At 43.8% G+C, this 24,931-nt stretch overlaps 2 protein-coding genes across 3 annotated transcripts in view; one reads left to right on the top strand and one right to left on the bottom strand.

Moving 5' to 3' along the window:
* LOC308324979 (neurocan core protein-like) overlaps positions 1-11,647 on the top strand; it is a 108,566-nt gene extending 96,919 nt beyond the window's left edge. For both annotated transcript variants that reach the window (XM_080777344.1, XM_080777343.1), the window contains exons 15-20: positions 650-701; positions 979-1,085; positions 1,256-1,338; positions 4,446-4,590; positions 8,208-8,390; positions 9,728-11,647. In XM_080777344.1, the coding sequence (XP_080633470.1) occupies positions 650-701; positions 979-1,085; positions 1,256-1,338; positions 4,446-4,590; positions 8,208-8,390; positions 9,728-9,843 (686 nt within the window). In that variant the 3' untranslated portion in view covers positions 9,844-11,647. The remainder of the gene's footprint in view (positions 1-649; positions 702-978; positions 1,086-1,255; positions 1,339-4,445; positions 4,591-8,207; positions 8,391-9,727) is intronic.
* A 2,542-nt stretch (positions 11,648-14,189) lies between these two features.
* On the bottom strand, positions 14,190-20,334 carry LOC308325506 (transmembrane 6 superfamily member 2-like; the record flags this gene model as incomplete). The annotated part of the gene is made up of 10 exons (XM_080778024.1): positions 14,190-14,399; positions 15,137-15,256; positions 15,451-15,543; positions 16,397-16,498; positions 16,959-17,083; positions 17,199-17,281; positions 18,245-18,348; positions 19,426-19,523; positions 19,635-19,738; positions 20,243-20,334. 10 exons carry the CDS (start codon positions 20,332-20,334, stop codon positions 14,190-14,192), a joined length of 1,131 nt encoding a protein of 376 aa, XP_080634150.1.
* Between the last annotated feature and the right edge of the window lie 4,597 nt (positions 20,335-24,931).

Raw genomic sequence — 24,931 nt, 5'->3', positions numbered from 1 at the left:
GCAGCAAAAACATTAGCGTCAGTTGATTCTTCAATATGAAGAATGAACGGCCTGGATCATTTGTTTTGATGCGATATTAAAAAAAATTCTATGGATTCAGAATGGGGATGTGTAAATTACGTCATCTCTATACCTTATCTTACGTTATCTCATTTCTTGTGGTCAATCATAGTCAATTTTCCTTCCTATGCTTTCCATTGTCTTTACATTCTCTATATACGGAGTTCCGTAGCCCGTAGCCCCGTAGCCCGTAGCCCCGTCCTGGGCTTGTGTGGGTGAGGCAGCACCTCTTTTGTTGTACGTGTCTCTCCCTTTTTCTCTAAGAATAATACTAATAATAATAGGCCCTCTATACCTATACACCAGCGATTCCCAACATGTGGGTCGGGGCCCACTGGTGGACCATGAGGGTATTGCAAGTGGGCCTCCCCAATCTTAAGTGGTCAGGTGAGTGGGCCGCTTCGCTTTTCATGTGGGCCCAGATCCAGAACGGGTTGGGGACCACTGACCAACACTATACAGTAGCTTATATTATGTTCCTGCGTACTCAATGCAATCATTTATTCATCCATGTTGTACTTGTTCTGCTCCCTCTCTCTCTCTCTCTCTCTCTCTCTCTCTCTCTCTCTCTGACGGTCCATGTCTATAGACATCGAAGGATGTGAGCACGGCTGGAGGAAGTTCCATGGTCACTGCTACAGGTAGGACAGAAGATTGTCTGTCTGTCTGTCTGTTTTCTCAGTTTTTAGTTAAAACTCTGGCTGTTGCATTTTGAACAAGTTGTTTTCTTTGGCAGGCCATAAAAATGTGCCTTGCGGTAATCAAGCCGAGAGGAAACATTTGTTCATTCGTTAGATCGTTCGTTCGTTCGTTCATTCGTTCATTCATTCATTCATTCATTCATTCATTCATTCATTCATTCATTCATTCATTCATTCATTCATTCATTCATGTATGTACTGTATGTTCTTCTTCCAGGTACTTCACCCACAGACACACCTGGGAAGATGCGGAGAAAGACTGCAGAGAGCACAGCGCCCACCTCAGCAGCGTCACCTCCGCCACCGAGCAGGAGTTCATCAACGGTGTGTGTCTGTGTGTCCGTGTGTGCGTGCGGGCGTGCGTGCGTGCACGTGTTATTCATCCGACAGCCCTCGATGTCATTCATGTGCAAATGTGTGCATTGGTGTGCACGTGTAAATGCATGTAAGACAGCTGTTGGTAATGACGTAATGAGGTCCTGTGTTCCTGGCAGGCCTGGGTCACGACAACGCCTGGATCGGCCTGAACGACCGCACCGTGGAGGACGACTTCCAGTGGACCGACAGCAACGACCTGGTTAGAGATGTTTTAGTTTTAGTCTCGTTTTTAGTCGACTAAATATACGGTTGATTTTGTCTACAAAAATGTATTTTTTTGCTAAGATTGTAGATCTGCTATTTTCAGAGAGAAACACAACCAAACTTAAAATGACTAACATTTTAGTCTAGCTTTAATTTGTTGACTAAATCGTCAGTATATTTAGTCGTAGTTTTTGTCATCATAGCTTAGTTTTTATTTAGTTTTGCGTCAGTGACATATTATGTGCACACAAGGGGGCCTAAGTAAATACAGTGATTCTCTGGCAAATACATTGTATTTGAACACATATGGACAAACCCACACCTTGACATGAACACAGAGAATACACACATTTAGTCCACGTGTAGCTATATTGAATGGAAAAGTTAAATTATTTATTTGACATTGCAAAACAATTCGATACCGATTATTTCCATTGCAAAACAATAATGATACGATACAAAGTCAAACGATACGATTTGTTGCTGTTTACCTATTGATATACTTTGATTTTTCTTTAATTAAAATCGATTTATATATATATCGATGCCGTTACTATTTGTTACATCCCTACTAAATGATATCTGCAGTGAATCTACAATGGAACACAGGTTCATTTTGTCCATTTCATGAAAAGTAAAAACTGTCTTGGACATACAAGGTTAACACCCGAGAGCGACAATAATGAATCACCTCCTAGACCGCTGTGCCACTGTGTGACAGAACCCCTGGTCGATCTCACTGGGATCATATGAGGGACTCACAGATGGAAGCCCTGCGTTCAAATGACACCCTTTTGCGCGAGCATAAATTCTTACGAGCCCACAGAGACTGTCAGTCGGTCATTAATTCAATGTCAATGGAATTAGTGACTGAATGTCAGTGTCACAGTGAATGAATCTCAGTGTCACACCTGATGAGGACATAAATCCAGGTCCTGTTGCTCTGATTTACAGATTAGACAAACGGCCTTCTGTGTTTTAATTGAATTCAATTTGACTGTCCGAGATTGTTACAATAGCACAATATGGACATTCTGTTTATTGGATGTGGGCTACCTCTGCCAGCGGACAGCCGTGCCTGCGGCACTTTGTTTCAAGGTTGTCTGTTCGTTCGTTCGCCTGCTCGTCCGTCCGTCCGTCCACTCCAACCTTGTGAACGCGGTATATGCCAGGAGCACCTTGAATTCCATGACATTTGGTAAATGGTGCATTTATATTGCGCCTTCATCCAAGGCGCGTTACATATAGGTTGTGCATTACGATCACCCATTCACACACACATTCATTCAGACACCGATGGCAGAGGAAACCATGCAAGGCACCAACCTGCTCTTCGGGAGCAATTAGGGGTTCGGCGTCAAGCTCACGGACACTTGGACACTAACTCTGGGGGAGCCCTGTGGCAGCGGCCACTCTGCCCTGAGCCTCTGCCACGTCCACTCGGACTCAAGGATGAACTGATCAGAAGTAGGGGTTCAAAGGTCAATGTCACTGAGACTGGAACCTCACAATTTAAAACGGGTTAATTAAAACACGTTGATGGCTAACTCTTTCAGCGCCACCTGGTGGTCACCAGTTTAGGCTTTGAGTGCCAATTCTCCCATTATAAAGAAAGAAATAATTTGTAATTCTATTATGCATGTAATGTGCATGTCATCACCTGTACACAAGATTAGAGGAATTTTCAAAATATGGATTAAAAGAAAAAAAGAAAAAGAGAATATATAAAAATGAAAAATCCCAAGGGAAGACGTCTTGTCGTCCGTGGCATCCGGTACATAATTGGCAATTAGACGTCTTGACGTTTATGGCTCTTAAACTGTTTTAATATATCCAATATACCGAGGCTGCCAGGATTGTTTAAATTTCTTCAAAGTCTTCATTCACTACATAATTATGCTATACTGTATATGAATCTGGGCAGACACGGTTGTCAGAACCATCCAACCGCTATGCAGTAGGTCTAGTTCTTTTCTGCTTTAATTGAACTTCAAGTTTTCATATTTCTTTAAGTGCAGAGGAACCGCTGTGACCCCAATGGCATTTTGAAACCTACTCATTGTACAAATGCTTATGAACATCCATCTGATAAACAACGTTGTTGTGCTCATCCCCTTCAAAACCACTTTATGTGAACTCGAGAGAACTCAAGAGTCTATTTTACACAGATGAACCCGATGGCCCTTTGAAACCCACTCACAAGTCGTTGTTTTATTTAAAGTCATGGAAATCCATCTTGTGCATCTTCTGCCAAGCCACTTTACTGGATGGAGGCGGTTTCTCGTCTGATGCTAGAGATAAATAGGTCCAGAATGTAAAATTTTTATATAATATATTGGTTATGATGTTATAATGCGTTGGAATAATATGACTATTTGAAGCTAATGTCTGCCTGTTCTCCAATGTTGTGTACAGCGCAAAATCTTGACATTACATTTAAGAAATAATGGCGCCACAGCTAAAGTACCTTTTCCACCAGTCTAGGAATTTGAATCCCCCACGGTGCATCCGTCATGGCCAAGCAATGGGCAATATGTGTGCTCGTGTTATGGGGAAGGGACGCCGACAAGGAGGGCGATCTTTGCCATCACGCAATGACTCCTATGGACTGAGGTCGTCAGCAGGGGTTGTTGAGCGGGAGGATTAGGACGGAGGCACTATGACGTCCTCCCGGTGGGGGCTCCTCATAGACAGGTGGACCTATACAACAGCAGTGGCAACACGGAAATGTGTGGGCAGGAATGTATTAGCATAAAGACAAAATTGTGGGAAAAAAGAGGTAAAAGTTATCGTCTAAAGCAGGGGTTCTCAACGTTTTTGGCTGGGGACCCCCGGAAATGCTTTGGCCATGTCTTGCGACCCCCGCCCCCTCCCCACCCCCAATACAAATCACATGATACAATAACCTTAATAATAGATAATACGTCATAAATAAATACTGAAACCAGATATAATCATGTGTTCTATGTAAACTCTTAATTTCCATTTTCCAGTCATTCAGTTTTGTTTTAATAGTCGGGTCTACAGAGGCACTTAAATGTATTATTTACATTACGTCCATGGCCATGTGGAATTGAACTGTGAATTGTGGTGGTTGTGCAGGTGTATGAGAACTGGAGGGAGAGCCAGCCGGACAACTTCTTCGCAGGCGGGGAGGACTGTGTCCTGACCATCGCCCATGAGGACGGCAAGTGGAACGATGTACCCTGCAACTACAACCTGCCCTACATATGCAAGAAGGGCACAGGTATGTAGAAGGCCTACCGGAATATGCCCCACTGTGGGTTATTGTGCCCCAAATCACATGACTCATTTTTCTTTTTAAACATATGTTTATTGATTTTTCTTTACAACATAGTAATTTCAAAGCAATTATTCACATATATTCCCCCCCACATCCACATGGCAGCACAAATACAAAACAAAAGAACAACTTTTTTTTTAAATAACAAAAATGAGTACATCTGACTCCAGCAAAGACTTTAAAGATCATGGAGTGCCGTGATTCTTCCGGCCCTAAAACATGATAATCAGGTACTATAATACTACATTATTTTCAAAAAAGTGTACAGAAAGGCCAATCCAAGGCGCTTTACATAGATGCGCAATTTGCGCATGTGCATGACATTCACCCATTCACACACACATTCATACACCGATGGCAGCTGAAACCATGCAAGGCACCAACCAGCACATCAGGAGCAATTAGGGGTTCAGTGTCTTGCTCAAGGACACTTCGACACTAACTCTGGGGGAGCCCGGGTTTGAACTGACAACCTTGCCACCACCGCACCACCTGATAATGAGGGGCTACGGGGAGTGGACGATTTCACTAAAGTGGTGTATTTCGATTGGGCGTTTTGACTCAAAGACTCGATCAGCATTCATTAAGAAACGAAAATACACAGGGAAGATTTGAATATTATGACCAGACCACACCCGGGGGTGACAGAAAAAGTACAAAACCACGGCACTCAGTTGAAAATATGTCAGTTGGGTGCTCAGGTGAAGCAGGGACAAAAAGTACCTGTCAACAGTGTGATGGTGGTGCATCGGACTTGGACGAGTGTTGCACGATTGGCCGTGTTCAGGGAAAGGTAGCCAGGAAGGCAGGGAGGGTGACTCCTATATGGAAGGATGAAGGAATGAAGGCGCCACATCCTTACTGTGAGGGATCCTAACTGTCAGGTGATCCAGTAGACTAGCAGTGGTAAAACACAGAACACAGCTAGTCTATGGAGTATACCCAGTTGTTTGTTTAAAATCACACCCGTGTGAACTGAGTGGTGCAACCCCCCCCCCCCCCCCCCCCCCTCCTCTCTCTCATTAGCAGGCAACAGTGCAGCACTCTCTCTCTGTTTCTGGCACAACAGCGCCCCTACTGGTACCAATAGTCATACTCGTGCTCACAGTCACATAGTTGGGTTAACGTCACATAGTTAGGCGGACACGGACATTGCTGTTCCTTGGAGTGGTTGCACCACTCAAAAATGCATTCGTTATTTAGTTAAAATGCAAATTGTTCCATTGAAGGTCATTTTAATTTGTGGAGTGGAAACTAAAAGTATTTAGTCCACAAGTGCCTAATCGTTTTGTTTTGAGTGTGAGTGAGGATGAGGACCAACTGCACACTTGACTCGGGACTTGACACGTCCAGTAGTGGAGCTAAAGTACTGTATTAATAGAGTAGTGTTCTAATTCAAGTAGAGATATTGCTTTTTGCCAACATTGGCAATTGTCTTGATTGAACCGGAGTTATTGGCCATGTGACCACCCAGCCGCATCATTCCCTCTGTCTGCCTCTCGCCCTTTTCTTCTCTTTTATTGAGAAGAACGTTCTCTGTCCAACCCACTAACATCGCCCATGAAGTCAGTCGATAGACAGCCGGGTAGACTTTGATAGCTGTGTGTTCAATCTCTCCTCCATAAAATGGCATTACGCCAGATGGTCCTGAAGATTGATGAACAGACGAACTGAATGAAGTACGGCTTCTTTGTCAAACTTGTATTGGCTCTGAAACCAAGATCGGTCTCCTTCTAGTGTCTACCGGTGTTGTATCTTCCACTCGAGGCCTTACACAAACTAAACCAGAGCAGCGATAGGGGTGTTGTTAGATTTATAGTCAGCCCGTGCCTTGCTCACTGGCGGGATGTGACATGCCCACTTGAAGCATTATAGCAGGTGTTTGTGTTGAGTATAATTGCCCCACCCAGTCTTGTCTGTATGTGAGCTTGACTATATAGGATTCCCTCGGAGCAACCCCAGATGTTTGAATGCATAGAATCATTGTCTCGGAGACCATAAATCTCAGTTTCAGTGCTATGGGCAAGAGAGGATAACAAAATATTATCTGAAAGGAACAGACTGGAGTCTAAATAAAGATAGCAGTTTAACAATGACGCTTAATGTGTGCTCCGTCGTTGTATGACAACTTCACTCGCCGAAAATAGAGATGGCGGCGAGCGCCACCGTGGAGCCTCAAAGTATAAATTGGGGCTTGAAAGAGAGAGACAGCGAGAGAGGGTATTGTGGAGTATAGGGCTCAGGAAGAGAAGGGATTCAGCACTGTCTGGCAAACGGGCTCATGGCTGCGTGGTTTGGCTGCGGGCCCGGCCCTCCGCAGAGCCCCATTAGCTCCCTCTGGCTATATGCTACAGTACCAGCCCCCCGACTCGCTGGAGATTCAGCAGCAAAACGCTGTCATCTCTAAGGACGCAATAAAGAGCTGCCACATTGAGCTGTAATATCGCCGTCCTCTGGTGTTTTGTCCCTCGTCAGCCCTTTCCGGAAATGTCAGCCAGACGAGGGCACTCAATCGTGTTACGGCGCCGCTGTCTCCTCTTTCCCCGAGTACTCATCTAATCTGCTCTTTTGGAAATTACTTTCTGTTAATAGCGGGGTGAAAGTATAGTCTTGTTGTAAGTGTAGTCACATGTGTCGGGCTATTTATTGCTATGTTTAGCCCTGGTAGAACATTATCACTCACTTTAGCGGAGAAAAAAAAAAATTGATGTATGTGGATGTATTATCAGAAAATCCTTTAGGCAGTGAAGTACTTCAACCTTGCAAATGCTTAACTATCTCTTCTCTCATTGTGTCATAATATCATGCATCTGATGTGACCGAGAGGTTTGAACTAATCTAAATGCATTTGTCATTTCTTTACGTATAACAATAAACCACCAGCTGTTGTAACTAACAAGCTAAATGATGTGGTTTACCAGTTCGGAATAATGAACAGTGAGGGGGGGTCATTATTGAGAAATCAACCCTGCCAGGGTGATGCATGCAGGACCCCGATGCTAAGCAGAGAGGGGGCTTGAATCACCCTGAAGGGCTTTATTTACCAATAATGACCTCCCCGCTGTTCTTTATCCTGTGGCTACTCTATACAGGAATCAATCATTTGACACAACAACAAAAATATTGTATTGATTTAAAATAAAAGGAAGGAAGGAAATGGTCCATTAGATTCTATAGTTGCATGCGTTGTGATTGTGAATGAGCTGATTATGAATGCATACTGGTCTGCTATGAAAAGACGAATAAAATCACACATGTGTGAAGTGAGGGGCACCCTTACTTCTTACTAAACAAACATCGTACTCTAAACAAACATTGAAAGTCCATAGACTTGACATATGTCTTCATTTCCAAAATCCAGACGTTGAGGGGGGCTAGCGCCCCTCAAAAAACAAAAGGCTGCAGTGCAGAATACCATGACTGACCAATCGGAATCGATCACTCGACCAAGCAATGTGATAATAGATGTGTGTGCGTTGTTTCTCCTCGACACAATCTACACATTATGTCTGTATAACCCTGACATGGAACAGTGCTTTGATCCAATCGTATTTTGACAGTGTTGTGTGGAACCCCGCCTGCGGTGGAGAACGCCCATCTGATTGGCCGGCGCAGGTCTCACTATGACATCCACGCGGTGGTGCGCTACCAGTGCGCCGACGGCTTCTACCAGCGGCACATCCCCACCGCGCGCTGCCGCACCGACGGCAGCTGGGAGCATCCCAAGATCATCTGTACTAAGTGTGAGTGGCCCCGCCCCTCGCAATATTCTGCTTCAACACAATCAGCGCCGGGATTTCCTTCAAAATAGAAGCTCCGGGGTGCCGGAAAGACATGGCCGCTTTTACTCTGAAACCCCCCCTATGACGTTTCCAGACGTCCCTACGTATGGAATGTGTTAAAGGTGCACTAGACTAGACCGGGGGGGGAGAAAGATAGTGGGGGAAAAAATATTACTGCATCAAAAGTAATCAAAAGACTATACTATAAAAACTGGTCAAACATTGACCAAATTAGCCCTTCGCTAAGTCCCTCCCCAGCCCGTTCATGTCCAATAGGCACGTTATCACTGAGGAGACATGGCAAGCTGGCCTCCGCCATTGAGCTGCATGTTAAATGACGGGGATATCTCCATATAAATAATCGGTCATTTCAGTAGAAAGAGCTTCAGAATGTATTCTAAATCTAGTCAACCAGGCTTGCAGTAGGCTTTGCACTGGATAAATGTATACATACGAGGAAATGACAGAGGGAGAAACAGTGTCCAACAATCAACTTTAACAACCGTCTGACAGTGTTCAGACTACAGTGATTAATATTATTGCCATCACCTGGTGGCTCAGTCGTGTAACTTTCCAGACGTTAAGCTGTGTATGGCTTCAACAACACAGCCATGCAAATTAACACTGACAACTATGAGGTGACAAAGGTTTTCCCAGCATAGCAATGGCAAGCTTTTTGGGGTGGCGTTTAGCGAAGGGCTAATTGTCAGAAATATAGGCAAACGTTTAGAAAATAGCTGATCTACAAGCTTCCTCGCAACATGAGGCGTCGTAGACAACCGGCCACTAGATGTCACACTCTCAATACCTCTGTTCCATAATTATGGTTCCTTATTTCTCTGCCTCAAATCTGTAAGGCAGCAAATATGCAGTTTGCAACCATGCAAATTGGTGGCTGCCTAAAGCTTTGCTTTAAATGGTTTGTTCACCTAAAAAAAAAAAAGTTTTTAAAACAAATTCGTTTTTGTCGCTTTACTAAGCCAGTAATTTGATGGAGACATAAAGAGCCTCCTTTGTTCCCTATTGGAGACACAAAGAGCCTCCTTTGTTCCCTATTGGAGACACAAAGAGCCTCCTTTGTTCCCTATTGGAGACACAAATAGTCTCCTCAAAAAAAGTCATTTTGAGGGTGAACTATCCCTTTAAAGGAAAAACAATGGTTTCCCAACAAAATTGGAAGCATACGAATAACACAGTGCAGAACAGCCGTCAGCTTACAGGTAGAATATGGTGGTTTCTGCCCGGCGACAGCAACGATATCATATCAACCCAGGCGTTCATTAATTTCCTCTCCTTAGCCCGACGGTCCCACCGATACCGGCGCCACCACCGCCAGCGCAGGGAACGCCGGAACCACAGGAGACACGGCGGGGAAGGACACCGGGGCGCGGACGACGCACACAGCCACTACTGAACCAAATTATACTACAAGACCCACAATGCCTGGCGCCAACCCAGGACCCATAATAAAGACAATAGTTCAACAGATCCATTCCGATGATGTTCCTGTCGACTTCTTACCTTTGTCTCTGTTTAGCTCGCTACGGTTGGATACTGCATTCTTTAAGGTATTTTTACACATATCACCACCATAACCCCTTTTATTGGTCTTTAGTGTGTTGGGGGTCTCATATATGTGGTTGGCCGGTTTAGCCCAGGTCCATGTGAACACTAACCGTGTTTGTCCGACTAACAAGGTCTGTAATATCTCAGTAGATCGACAACCTATTCATAAATAACCTTGCGCGTGTGTGTGTGTGTGTGTGTGTGTGTGTGTGTGTGTGTGTGTGTGTGTGTGTGTGTGTGTGTGTGTGTGTGTGTGTGTGTGTGTGTGTGTGTGTGTGTGTGTGTGTGTGTGTGTGTGTGTGTGTGTGTGTGTGTGTGTGCGCGCGCGCTCTCGTTCGTGAGGTGATGTGTAAGAGGGAAAATGTGAGGTGCAGTTTTATTTAGTCTTCGCCCTACTACGTGGAAAACGGTATTCCTTCTAGTATTCTGTTTACAAAGCACAGATGTAATTGATGCAAGATAGCATTCAGTCTCAAATTAATAACCCCTGAGCTTTTTTGTATGATTCGTACTCCGTCGTGTGACTATGTCCCGTACCGGAAGCGACCGACCTACAAGCTCGCGTCACACCCATTGTGAGCTTGTACATCGGCTGTGTTTTTTGGCATGGTTCCGACGAACTATAAATCGGGTTTTAATTGTTCCTTTCCCCATAGAACGCCTGGCTAGCGGGTCTGTTTTTTGCTCTATATATTGTACATGCTGTTTTCTAATATTTGCTATGTTTTTTTTGTGTAATGTTACTATTTATTATCAACCCATTTGCTAGTGAATATGCTTGGTTTCTTTTTTACTTAACTGTTTTAGACAGCCGGCGTAAACGTCCTCTTTTATATATGCCGGTGGCCCCATTCGTACAGTCAATGGGTAACAGAATTAATCCTTTTGATTGTCTCTAATCTCTGTAACGTTACTGTAAATATTGTGGTGTTTGTTTGTTATTGGCTGATTCTTCATTAATAGCTGGACCTTCTCCAATCAGATAGAACCCCCCCCTCCCATCACTGTAAGCAGCGCTCTCAGCTAATGAATGAGTCCCATTGATTTTAGACTGGTGGTGATGGATTCTGTTCAATACTGTCCCGAGATAACTGCTTGATTGTATCTGAATCGCTAACTACTCTCAGTCTTTGCACGGCTATATTAACAGACGGGTGAGACTACACAACTGTTGTCTTAGGCCCTCTTTGATATATATTTTTTGTTTTTGTTTTCTGAAGACTAATGTCATACTCCGTCACACGACAGTGTCCCTTGACAACAACTGATTGTCAAGCCTTATGGTGTGATGAATAAATGATACAAATACTGCTGGCAAGTAATAGTCGATATGTCTCAGTCATATACGGGTTGATGCCTTTTATTCGTGATGAATGATCAACCTCATTCCAAATAACAATAGTTTCACGTTGTTCCGTGTATAGCATTTAAATTCTGTGCGGATGTACTCAAACAGCGGTTCAAAAGTATTTGTTCTTGCCTTGGGCGAATGAATTACATGGAATGTGTTTAAGGACCGTATAAGCTTTGGAAATCGGTTATGTTTTTCAAAGCGTCACGGTCGTACGACAGAGTATAAATGAATCTTTAGTTTATGACTTCCTGTCCTGCTGTTGTGTTACGTTCTTAATAAAGTGGGGGAATAAAATGCACATATGCGTATATTCATTCATTTCGCTTCTCTATTTAGTTTTTCAGTTTGGTGATTGGTTTCAGTTTCCCTTTAGATCATTTTATGAGGTTTGTAGTTTAGTACTAGTTTTAAGATTACTTTATTCAGTCTTAGTCTTAGAAATATAGCCTAATTTTACAATTCTATTTCATTTTAGTTACTTTGGATTTGAGTTAGTTTTGCATTGTTAGTTGTTCAGTCTTTACTTTGGTGTCAGTTAACAACATATTATTTATTTTGCTGCATGTATCACGGTATATTACAGCTGCTTGTGGACACAAGCGCACGCCTGCCTGTAATCCTTCTCTCTTTTGGCAGAGAAGTAGTAGATGACGTGCAGACACACACACGATACACATTTGTATCGTCTCTATCTGAGGCACTCCAGCACAAGAAACCCAATCAGAAGCTATAGTCTTTATCTGATCGCCCTTTATTCAGCCAGCTTTCTGTTCTGTGCCTTTCACTTCATAGTGCTCTGTGTGATCAGTGATTGTGAACAATGACTTTATCCTGTCTGGTACAAGGAGCAATTTCCTCATGTGACTGGCCCTGTTTTACTGTGTGGCGAGAATAGCCGATCTACAAGCTCACGACGTTGCATTGCGATACGTTGTGACCTTGTAGATCTGCCATTCCTCCATTTCTTTTGCTATTTTTGATGCCAGGGTGAATGTGGCTAAAGTGTGCCCCCAGCAGGTGAATGTGAACATAACAAAATGTGGTTACTGTCAACTATTTCCAATGTCCCCAGCCAGAGTACTGACACCATCTATGGGCATAAAAGGGGCACAGACATAACAGTGGGGCATGCATTTCCAACTTGCATCGTTCCAAGTAGGCCAGTGCCCAACGGTCACCGCTCTAGTTTTTAAAATAGGACCCTAACACGGATGATACAGTGCAAATTGGGGTCCCAGAGATCAAAATAGTAGGTCCATAGCCCTAATGCATATCAAACTGGGGGTCCCATGAATGAAAATGTTTGAGAATCACTGCTATACCGTTTAAAATAAAAACAGCGTTCTCTTATTAGGGTCCCTGCCATACCTTTTCATGTCTATGTCTGACAGGCTGCCACTATCCAGGGTTCAACTCTTATCAGTGTGACAATCACAGGCAGGAAGAGCAGAGTTTACTGTGGGCCACAGGGGTCAGGGTGACATCGAATCAGGTCCTATTGCCTAATAATGTATACTCTGTCACACAACACTATCACTGACACTGGCCGACAAAGGGGTGGAGAAAGTACTCAACTGTGCACAATACTGCTCAGCTACAAGGCAACTACGAGTAAAAAGTACAATATGTGTCTTTGTCATAGAGTGACAAGTCTCCAAATCTTCAAATATTTAAAGTACACTACTCAAAAAAGGTTATTCGTTACTGTCCTCCACTGCCGACAAGAAATGATCTTCAAGATAACAAGTCGTGTCAAACCAACGGATTTAAATCAGATGATTGAACATTAAATTGGCTGGAAAATGAAACCAGCTGTGTTTCACAATCAGATCAATAATGTCTGTTAAGGTCTAAAGGTAAGGACATGGTACAGTAGGACAGTAGGTGACCGACATGACCTGAATACAGCAACCCAAAAGCAAGGGTTCATTAAGGGGCATAGGATTTATTTTCTCACTCACATATCAAACAAAAACAGCCAACTCATATAATGCATCCCATATACAGTATACATAAAAACTACACAAAACAAAAGATGAAAACAGACAGAAATTGCCAATACACTTGAAATGTAATATTAGCAATCATTTTATAGAATGTACAGAGGGTATACATTTGAGGGTCTCTCCCTGATCAACCCCTCACCCACAACCAAGTTGTGAAACTGCATTTATCATCTCCCTTATCAGCAAATCCATACAGTCATCCAGCTTCACAAACATTCAATATACATTCTTCAAGTTATGCCGAGCATCTCCAACATTCACATATTCCAAGTCCAATACAGTGAGTAGTTTTCATCGATCAAGGCAGATTTAGATCAATGAAAAACAAAGAGGGGGGGGGGGGGGGGGTAAAGCATTTCAAACGAGACGAGTTGTGTGTAAAACACAAACAGTAGGATTGCTGAGTATTGTTCTCTCACAGATGGATTTCTGTAATAACCGCGTGGCTGTCTTTCCCAGCGTACCGCTGGGCTGTGCTTGATCTAAGTTTATAGTTATTGGATGTTAGATGGCAAATGGGTCCCTGTGTATATACGGCACTTCCAGGCTAGATGCCATGTGGAACGGTCCTTAACTCCACACAAACAGCCTTTATCAGGGTTCAATAGTCCATGCAGGGAGTGCTGAGCGAGGTGACAGTGATTTGGAACGGTTGAGTCAGGAAGCGGCGCTTAATTTTTTTTTTGAAGAGTTCAGCAGATTTCTTCTCTGCGCTCGGATGTTTTGTTTGAGGCAGTTTGTGACCTTAAGCTGGGTCACACACAGCACGAGAACAACAGTCTTCATGGCTGAAGCCTCGACAATCCTGTGGGGCCAGCGGTGCGCGAGTGTGGTTTATTTCTTCTTTTTGTCGTCGCCGGTCTGGCCTTTAGGAACGGCCTTCATGAAGTAGGCCGGGCTGAAGTGACACCGCAGGGCCAGCAGAGCGGGCACGACGGCGTACAGGACGTTCACGGTGACGATCGACCACAATTTGTCTGTAGGGACCCTGTACGTGAAGGGGGTTCGAGAGTGGAGAGCCCCCCCGAGGTGGCACCACTGAGTCTGAGAGAAGAGAAGAGAAGAGAAGAGAAGAGAAGAGAAGAGAAGAGAAGAGAAGAGAAGAGAAGAGAAGAGAAGATTAATAATAATAATAATAATAATAATAATAATACATTTTATTTATATGGCGCCTTTCAGGTCACTCAAGGTCGCCTAACAAAACAGAAAAGAAATACAATACAATAAAGCAAGTTTAAAATACACACAAAGGCCTGCAGCAGACTTTTACTGAAGGTGGGAGTAAGCTTGTCTGAATAGGTGAGTTTTGAGGTGGGATTTGAAGGTGGGGAGTGAGTCCATGTTTCGAATGTCGGGGGGAAGGCTGTTCCAGAGGCGAGGGGCAGAGCGGCTGAAAGCTCTACCCCCCATGGTGGACAAACGAGCTGGGGGAACAGTGAGGTTGGTGGAGGAGGCAGACCTAAGTGACCGGGTGGGAGTGTTGATATGGATGAGATCAGACAGGTATGGGGGGGGGAGAGGTTATGGATGGCATTGAATGTGTTGAGGAGGATCTTGTAATCTATGCGGTATTTGATGGGTAGCCAGTGGAGTTGGTGAAGAACGGGGGTGATGTGGGAGATGGCAGGGGTTTTGGTGATGATGCGGGCTGCAGCGATTAGTCACGTAAGCCCTATACTTTGTGGTACGACTAATAGTGAAAATCTATCTCATTTACGAGCTCACAGCACGCATCATCTAACACACTATAAGAGCAAATGATCTGAAGAAACACAATGTACCTGAATCACTGCACCAGCAAAGAAGAGGGTCCAGTCCAGCATCCAGCTGCATCCAGGCGTCCTCAGACCGTAGATAAAGACAGCCAGCAGAGGCAGGGCGTAGAACAGATGTAACAGCATCTACAGCAACGATAAACCAGGAGCAGGGTTAGGATACTGTACGATACTGTGTGTGTGTGTGTGTGTGTGTGTGTGTGTGTGTGTGTGTGTGTGTGTGTGTGTGTGTGTGTGTGTGTGTGTGTGTGTGTGTGTGTGTGTGTGTGTGTGTGTGTGTGTGTGTGTGTGCGTGCGCGCGCGTGTCTCTTCAGACTCACCGTGACCTTAGGGAATCCGACAGGGTCTTTGAGATAGGGCTCATACTGGTAGATATAAGTGAAGCAGTAATCCAGGGGACAGTCCATCACCACCTGTGGCGGGCGAGGGACAAGAGAGAGGGGGAGAGAGAGAGTGTATTAAAAAGTTTGTTTTTACGTATTCTACATTGTATATTGCAAATATATATTACATGTATTTATTCTATTATGCCTATATTCTATATTTCAACTGTAGTGTACAATAATCCGTTTTATTTTTTTCACTTTGGCAACGCAAAACATGTGTTTCCAATGAATCCCCTTTGAATTGAAGAAAGCGTGAGCGAGAGACATGCATGACTGACTGAGAAAGCATACAGTGAGCTCATCATTGATTTGATTAGTTCAAGCAGATAGGAGTGAAAGCCAGCGACATCATTTGTTTGTTCAATAGGGTTTTGCAAACATGGTGAAGAGCAGAGCAACACCAAACGTGTTGTTCGGGGGAGGTTGCCTGAAAGAAATGCTTCTGAAACAGTCTTTTTTTGGTGACTCACAGTGGGGGGAAGGGGCCCCTAAAAGGAAAGAAGATTGGATTTATTTTATTAGCAAGTGTAGTGCTGAATAAACCAAGCAGTGAAGACAAATGGGATTGGATTGCCGCTGTGAATGTGGCGTACGTGGTTCAAGCTTTGAGCTCTTCCTCAAACAGCCTTCCATGTGGACTTTTTAGGGCCCAATTGTTCTAACAACACAGCATTTTGACTTACCGGTACTTTAGTTTGGACAGAAACATTCAGAATAAAGCTACTTTTTGGGATGAAAAATGCTCTCCCCATGGCTCTCTCTATATCTTTGCACTAGGCCTAATGTCTGGCGTGCCAACTGCCTATACCTCACTGTAAGGCTTATTGTGGGTAAAATACTGTAGCGGTGCGAAGAAGGCTTTCATGTGTCGTTTACTCACCAAACCTCTGAACACGGTGAAGGCCATGGCCCCCAACAGCATCAGTGACAGCAGCAGGTCTACGGGACGAGACAGCAGGCCTCTCTTCTGCTCCGCGGCCACCTGCTCCACACAGACACAAATCCTGTTATAATCCATACACGCTTCATGTGTCTTTGGGACACTGTAAATCCAAGACCCAACCAAGACAAAAGCACAGTACATAGATATCACAAGTAGGAAATGAACAAATCCCCAAAAGGTATATCAAAAAATTTCAAATCAATGGATGAGCCTTCATTGGGGCTCAAAGCCGAAACACGGCTAGAGATTAGACCCTATATAGTGAAAATGAGCACAACACGGCGCCTCGCGTCATGTTGCGAGCTTGTAGATCAGCTATTTTCTAATAATTTTAGTTTATTTTTATTCATGGGATTCTTTGTTTATGTATTTTTCTTTTTTTTAATGTAAAATAAAATGATATAGGACAAGAAGGTTTTGTGTTGTGACCCATAACAATTGGTCCGTGCCCCACAGATGGGTCCCGACCCACTGTTTGAGAACCAGTGCCCTAACTCACCTTGTCTGCTGTGATGATTGGCATCTCTCTGGGCCTACTGAAGAGCAGGGAGGCTGCCCAGATGGGCACCAACAGGAAGGGGGTGTTCCTCCAGAAGGCGGGGCGAATGTTAGACCCATATTTACCTGAACAAATGAGAATATTCAATATATATTGATATATATCATATATCAATGGCAGGCAGGGGCACACTGTGTGTGTGTGTGTGTGTGTGTGTGTGTGTGTGTGTGTGTCTCTCACCAATCGCCACCCCAGGGATGAAGACGAGTTGCTGGGCGATGAAGGACCCCGCCCACAACAGTCCCATGCTGCGATAGGACTTCCTGCGCAGAGAAGAGAGAATACAAACTATTATTATGAAGTACATTTACTCAAGTAGTACCTGCAGGGAAAGAGGGTGCTGAGGGCGTCGATGCAGCACTGGTTGGGGGAGATTGTTTGATTGGTTGTTTATTTATAAAAAGTTATTAAAGTTTTATATCTATTACAACGATAATGTATTTAACTTTGGGGAATTAATACAATTGATGTTGAAAAAGGTTTGTTTAGAGTAATATGGTTGTCTATGTTGCTTAGGTAGTAGGAACCTTTGTAACAGGTATACTGTGTGACACAGGAACCTTTTAATGGTTGCACCGCTGTTCACTTTTGAGCTGGAGAGGGAGTTGCAAACTCAATTAATAAACTATTGCCCGGTTGGATTAATTCATGGGGAAAGGGATAGCACTTTCTCACAAATACAGGTAAGACATACATTATTGTTTATTGCTGCTGCTGCCGCCGTGCAGATATGGGGTGTTATTGTGTGTGTGTGTGTGTGTGTGTGTGTGTGTGTTTGTTGTGTGGCATTGACCGTGTAGCCTCTGATTTGCAAAATACACAAGCTCTTTAATCTCTTCAAGCTCTTCAAGTAACTGTAAAATACAATACAATCTATCTCACCAAAAGTATTACACTGTGCGTGCGTGCGTGCTCTATTAAGTAAGCCTTGCCGAGCCATGAAGGCCCATAGGGCAGGAGCCTAGCTTCTGTTTATGTAGTGTGAGGCAGTTTGATGTGCATTGTACACCCCCTGTGTATAGGCTACATGCAAGAAAAAGACAAATCACACCCGTGTGAAGTGAGGGGCGCTCTTATCATCATACATCACCTCATTCCGTGCCAATCACAATTTGCGTCCTCACTTTTGTCTTCAATGTTTGTGTTTACACAAACACTCAAAGCTGGGCATAGGAGGGGCACATGACACGTGAGCTATTTTGAAGTAAAGTTAATAAACAGCTTACCCGCTGAACATGCGGTGGATCATGGTGAGGAAGAGGAGGAAGTGAACCACGCCCTCCCAGTAGCACATCATCACAGCGTAGGCAGAACTCAGATGAGGCTCCCCCTGTGGCACACAGTTTGGATTGATGATTGACAGTTTTCAAAAAGGTACAGTTAACACAATATAATGCTAAAAATATCACAAAGGCCCTGAGGGGCTTAATTGTTTCCATTGTGCTGTGTATTCAATTACTCAAGACATATACTATACGAGTGATCATCAATACTAGGAGCAGTAAAAATATATAATTTATTTACATCAAAAATAATGTGGGGGGTCATTTATTTTGTCAAGCTAGAAGACGGAGGTCAGGAGTGTCTTATTGTCGGTATCAGCCGGTAACACGCGGGCGTCTGTCCCCGTAACAATCCGCTAGACCACTGGGAGATGGATTGCTGAGGTGGAGCGCCACATACCATCATCTCCCAGTACTTCCCGCCCAACTTGCCGCACCCAGGCCGTGCTACTCATACCCGGGATCGAACCCGTGAACTTGTGGTCCAAAGCTGAGAGCTCTACCGACTGAGCTACCCGGACACAAAGAAGACTTGTCTGTAATAGATCCAGTTGCAAATTGCAGACCACTTGCAATATCTACTTAATCCTCGTTGTGCCAGACAGCACATACAGTAAGGTCTTTACCAACCAAATTGCAGACAGGCGCTCTTTATGGCGGTTTATGGAGCTTATATATCTATATATACTTTATCTTTATACTTTATCTAACTTTATCTTTTAATCCGTATCTCCTATGTCCTACACGGGAATTTCTATACTGCTCATCCAATCTCGGCTTAAGTTGTCCAGGGGAGATACTGCGCTTATATGAGCTCCAGGCAGGGCTACGATCCGACAATGTTGAAAATGTATTCATTCATATTGTATTAACATACTCTACCATACTGATTGGAAAATGTTCTTCATTAAAATAAGTCCCAGATAATTTTGGTTTTATTGGGGTCGAACAGTGAACAGAGAGGTTGAGTTTCTCGGTCAAGCGGGTGATTTTAGACACAAGGCAGCCCACCAGACATTTGAAAGACAGAGACATAATTGTACATTCGGGGAATATACTGTTACTGTAAGCTTTGACATCAGGGCTTGAGGTCAGCGAAACGATGGCAAAGATTTATAATTTACCTTCTTCAGGTAGAAGCCCATGAAACCAGATATGTACCCATCCTGCTCCAGAGCGTTGGTGAGGCTCACTAAGCAGGTGAAGGAGAACGCTGCGAACACTGGGCCACAAGAATGAAGGAAACGTTATGGATCCATCTTTTTTTAATCCATTTTGTACACTATTTAAATGAACACGGATGATTGTATTGTGCACTGCAGCTATACTGTACCATAGAACAGGGGGTCAACGTTCTTCCTGTGTCGTACAGTGAGGAGCAGCAGGAGCACTACTGAACCCAGGACGAACATTCCCATTCCCAGGATAGGCAGGGGTCTGAGGAATACAGTATAATTAATATAACACAACTCATCTATGTCACTGTACAGAAGGACATCAATGAGCAAACTTAACCTACACAGTTCAACCCCCCCCCCCCTCTTTCATTCATACAGTTAAGGGGGGTGCATGCCTTTGGTTGTGGTGGCTTTTCCACACTTTATTTGTTAACACTGTGTGAACGGAATCCCCGGCCGGGTCATACCAAAGACTTGGATTGGGGGTAAGTCCCGGTGTACTTGTACATCAAGCTGCCTTACTTACTTACTTTACTATACCGACCAAAAGACCAAACGGAACCTATTTAGGTCTATAAAAATAATCAACTGTTCTCAGATTAGGGTCCCATGCAGAGATGATAATCAAATTGGGTCTGTGTAGGGCCTAAGACATCAAATTGCTGGTCCTTGAAATTAAAAGGGTCTTTTACCCTCTTAAGTATAGTCATAAAACACGTGGCTACTATAGAACATGAAAAGGTGTAAAATAGTGTTCACTTACTCCTGAAGCAGAGGAACATTGTTCATGGTGTACAGAACTCCTGGGGCCAGGGGAGAGAGCAGGAAAACTAATAGCTCAACCGGTGGCCACATCTTCCACAGTTTTACTGTCACTGGACCTGTCAGCCGAGGGAAATAAATAAAATATCCAGACACGAGAGTGAACTGCAGTCGTCTTAAACAGTTCGGGTTGTGATCAGAAGCATATTACTAGGTTCGTATCCTCCTCTATACAGCCAAGACGGTGTTGAAAAGCAAAGGGTGTGTCAGCCGTATTCCATAGGTCTACTTTCCAGATTCTGTGATTAGTTGTGGGGCATTTTGCTCCAGGCAGACGCATGCGTCAATGCATTCACTATCTGCAGGTTTCAAAGGTCACCAGCTTTGAACACGGGGGAGTTTCTCTCATTTCACTCCTCATGTTTGTCACTGCAGGGCCGTCGCATCATCAGTGACAACAGCCATTTCTTTACTAGGCTACTGCTGTTGGCTATTGGGCCTACAGTAGGCCTGTCACTGATCAAGGGCCTGACATGGCCATGTAAATGCTCTGCTCACTGTCTGTACTCTGTACAGCAAAACATTCATATTGACAGTCACTCTTTTGGCCTGGTATAGCAGACAGAGATAGGCTATTTCTAATGATTTGAAAACAGTAGGCTATATAGTGGAGATAAATACATTAGTTTGTTTATTATAATAACACTTCACCCCACTTATAAGATGGTACTATAGTATTGTCTTCTCACTCTGTGCCTCAGGTGGACAGTTACCACTGACTATAATTAGTGGTAATTTCATGCAAGATTGTATTTATTGTGTGTGTGTGTGTGTGTGTGTGTGTGTGTGTGTGTGTGTGTGTGTGTGTGTGTGTGTGTGTGTGTGTGTGTGTGTGTGTGTGTGTGTGTGTGTGTGTGTGTGTGTGTGTGTGTGTGTGTGTGTGTGTGTGTGTGTGTGTGTGTGTGTGTGTGTGTGTACATTTTCATTCGCATTCGGCTCATATTTATACCGCCACCAGGAGGCAGACTTATGTAAAACATATTTTTGGATATTCCTCCTTCAGAATAAAATTATTTTGAATTAGGTGGTTCGGGCATCTGGTTAGGATGCCTCTCGAGCGTCTCCCTAGGGAAGTCCTCGATGCACGTCCCACTGGATTTTTTTTAATCCAAATTTAACTCAAATCGGTTCCACATTTTGGTGGCAGAGTAGTAGAATGAGATTTTTTTTCCAATGTTTGTTCTAATTGTCTGTGTTACCACATCATGGTGGCTCCCTCTAGTGTTAATTGTTGCCGTCACTGGCTTTGGAGAAGTAGTCAGACATGTATGAGGGTAGTGAGGGCGCTGTCCCCTTAAATATCAATCCCATTGTCATTTGCTTAAAGGGTTGGTTCTGATTTTTGGACTTAAAGCTGTTGTAGGAAATACATGCCATTAATATAGTGGTTGCAAAAAGGTATTAATGGATTGCCCGGGGTGGGAGTTCTGGTCTGGGTTTGTGAATATTAAGTATAGTTCCCGTCATTTGGTGTGGGTCTGGGGGACACGCATAAGAAATAAATGAATCCACAAAACTATATATTGTTGACCTACTGTATTTGAACCATATAGTGCAACTTTTGTTCAACTTTTACCCCTCTTTCACATGGAACTATTTTATGTGTCCAGTATCACTGTGTCCAGTGCCAGCAGCACAAACCCATGTGTGACAGAGCAAAGGGGTCAAATTTGAACGAAAGTTGCTCTGTATGGTAGAAGTCAATATTACAATACAAATGACGCTAGTGATGCACCGAATGACTGGAACTGCTTAATATTCACCAAAACCAGACCAGAACTCCCACCACGGGACTCAGGCAATCAATTAATACCTTTTGCAACCACTATATTAATGGCAAGTATTTCCCTTTGAGCTTTCCTACAGTCCACAAATCTGAACCCTTCAACCATGTCTTCTACCCTGTGCCTGAGCCATCCCAAACTAGCAAAGTATGTTGGAATTAGGACGTGTGAGTGTGAGTGTGTGAGGTGAGGAATCACCAGGATGGCTTGATTCTAGGCTTAAAATAATTGATATTTGTACAAATCTCTATGGGAAAAATGAATGGCCAAAACACACCCACTGCTATGTTTGTCCAAATTGTTCTATTAATGTCATTGCATGCCACATGCATAATACATCCCTGCTTTGAGATAGTGTTGGTCTAGTATTAAGTATTGTTTGTGTATTATTAAGCACAAAACAATTCATGGATATTATGCCCAAATGTTCTATAAATACTTACGTGAAAGCATCCTATTTTATGGTATAACTGCAATAGTGTCCATTGGAAAAATCACCCTATGCTAATGGTCATTGACATGACATCTACTGGTGAAAATGAGAACTGTCACATTCCTAAGCATGGTCCTGATACTATTGCCTAGCCTCTCCACTCCCTTAGATCCCCAGTGATCATAACATTTTATCACATGAGTAAAACAATGATGACTCTTATCACATGGTTCCTTGTTTGGATACAAGATATGTGATGTATATAATATACCATACAGAGGAGAAATGTGCACGCAGCAGACGAACTGAGATTCCATGGTGTTTATTCAAACGGAGTACAGCATACAGCAACAACAGCATACAGGCTCATCACGCCAGCCATGCAGAGATGCAGGCTCACGTCTCCACAGGCTCTCGCCCCGACTGACTGACTAAAATGATAGCATTGAAGCCACCTTTTAAACACTCCACATTTGGTCAAGGGGATCGACATGGTGCATATCTATTAGTAGCAAAGTCCTTTCATCAACTCAGGTCAACAGACCCCTCATTTACATACACAGGAATTAGGCTCCTAGCTACTCCTGAGAGGCCGACACCCCTAGGCAGCTGCTCACCAAAAGGTCTACTGTATGTTAATTCACAATTGATTAAGGCCTTGCAACACAGTATAATTATGAGATCCAAATATTCTTCATATTCCCCCCTTGATCATCACAGATGATCATCTAAAAATATGGAACCATAATTATCTTACACCCCCCTTGACCCTTAGCTTAGACAATACATTCGAGAAACCAAAAAATAACAGCCTTACAGCACAGAATTCCCCCAACATGGTTTTCAGACATCCATACGTATATGAATAATGGAAAAATGATTAGTACAGTTAACTGACATTAAACAATACATATTGCCGCTTTCAACTCCCTTTTACAAGAGCACTTTTTGATACGTAATAACCTACGTGGTTTACGACTAAACTCTGCTACTCAATGTTAAATACACAATGCCAGCTAAACCACTCTCGGATTTACGTCTGACCAACATCACACACTGGTGATCCAAGTAGATACACATTCCACGCCAGAGTCTAACAATAATATCACATATCTCTTCATATCCATAGGAAAATTCCTCATTGACTCATAATTAGGCTAAATGACTCAACTTATCTAATTATACGACAAACACATACCAACATGAGGCCTATTATAATTCATGCTGAAAACAAACTTGACGCACAATTTGTAATCGGAGCGAAGGAAAGTTCGTCTCCCCTCCGAATTGGACAAAGGAAAGTTCTTCATGTATGCTGCTCTTCCTAGTTTACCTCGAACTGTTCGCTCAGCTACACGGATCAAAGTTCAAGAGTCTGTTCACTGCTGTTGTCCCGCTGTCCTCGTCATCATCTCACTCTCCCCCCTCCCAACTCTGTTCACAACAGAGATGGGACGAAAAAAGTAACACCGTCATCACAGACCCCTGTCTGTGAAGGCCCTCAGCTTGCAGGTCAGTCGGCCACTGCTGCTCCGCGCTGCGTCTCACCGATCCCCGCCCGCAATCGCTGTCCCCGCGCCGACGTGATGAATGACCAAGGCCTCCGTGTGGCTGTCGCCGCTCCATCGACCTCTCCGCAGCCCACCCGTGACACCCGTCCGGTGGCTCGCACTGGTCCTCGTTGCACAACACTCCTCGCGGCGGTCGTCGTCATCATCCCCGCTGCGAAATGGACAAAATCACGCTCGGGTCGGGTCCGCTGGAGCTCCTTCGTCGCCGCTCACAAAAACTCCCCTCCACCGAATTAGACGAAAAAAAAGCCGCTGGTACTGTTTCATCTGACGTGATAAACACACCAACACGACCGGTTTCTGGCACCATCTGATGTATATAATATACCATACAGAGGAGAAATGTGCACGCAGCAGACGAACTGAGATTCCATGGTGTTTATTCAAACGGAGTACAGCATACAGCAACAACAGCATACAGGCTCATCACGCCAGCCATGCAGAGATGCAGGCTCACGTCTCCACAGGCTCTCGCCCCCGACTGACTGACTAAAATGATAGCATTGAAGCCACCTTTTAAACACTCCACATTTGGTCAAGGGGATCGACATGGTGCATATCTATTAGTAGCAAAGTCCTTTCATCAACTCAGGTCAACAGACCCCTCATTTACATACACAGGAATTAGGCTCCTAGCTACTCCTGAGAGGCCGACACCCCTAGGCAGCTGCTCACCAAAAGGTCTACTGTATGTTAATTCACAATTGATTAAGGCCTTGCAACACAGTATAATTATGAGATCCAAATATTCTTCATATGCATTCAACAAGGACTAGAGTTCAATTGTAGTAAAACTCTGAATGTACAACATGTATTAATATGGTGCATTTATATAGCGGAAG

This window comes from Protomyctophum bolini (genome assembly GCF_963924005.1).
Source record: "Protomyctophum bolini genome assembly, chromosome: 12".
Taxonomy (NCBI): domain Eukaryota; kingdom Metazoa; phylum Chordata; class Actinopteri; order Myctophiformes; family Myctophidae; genus Protomyctophum; species Protomyctophum bolini.
This window is presented reverse-complemented; position numbering and strand designations above follow the sequence as displayed.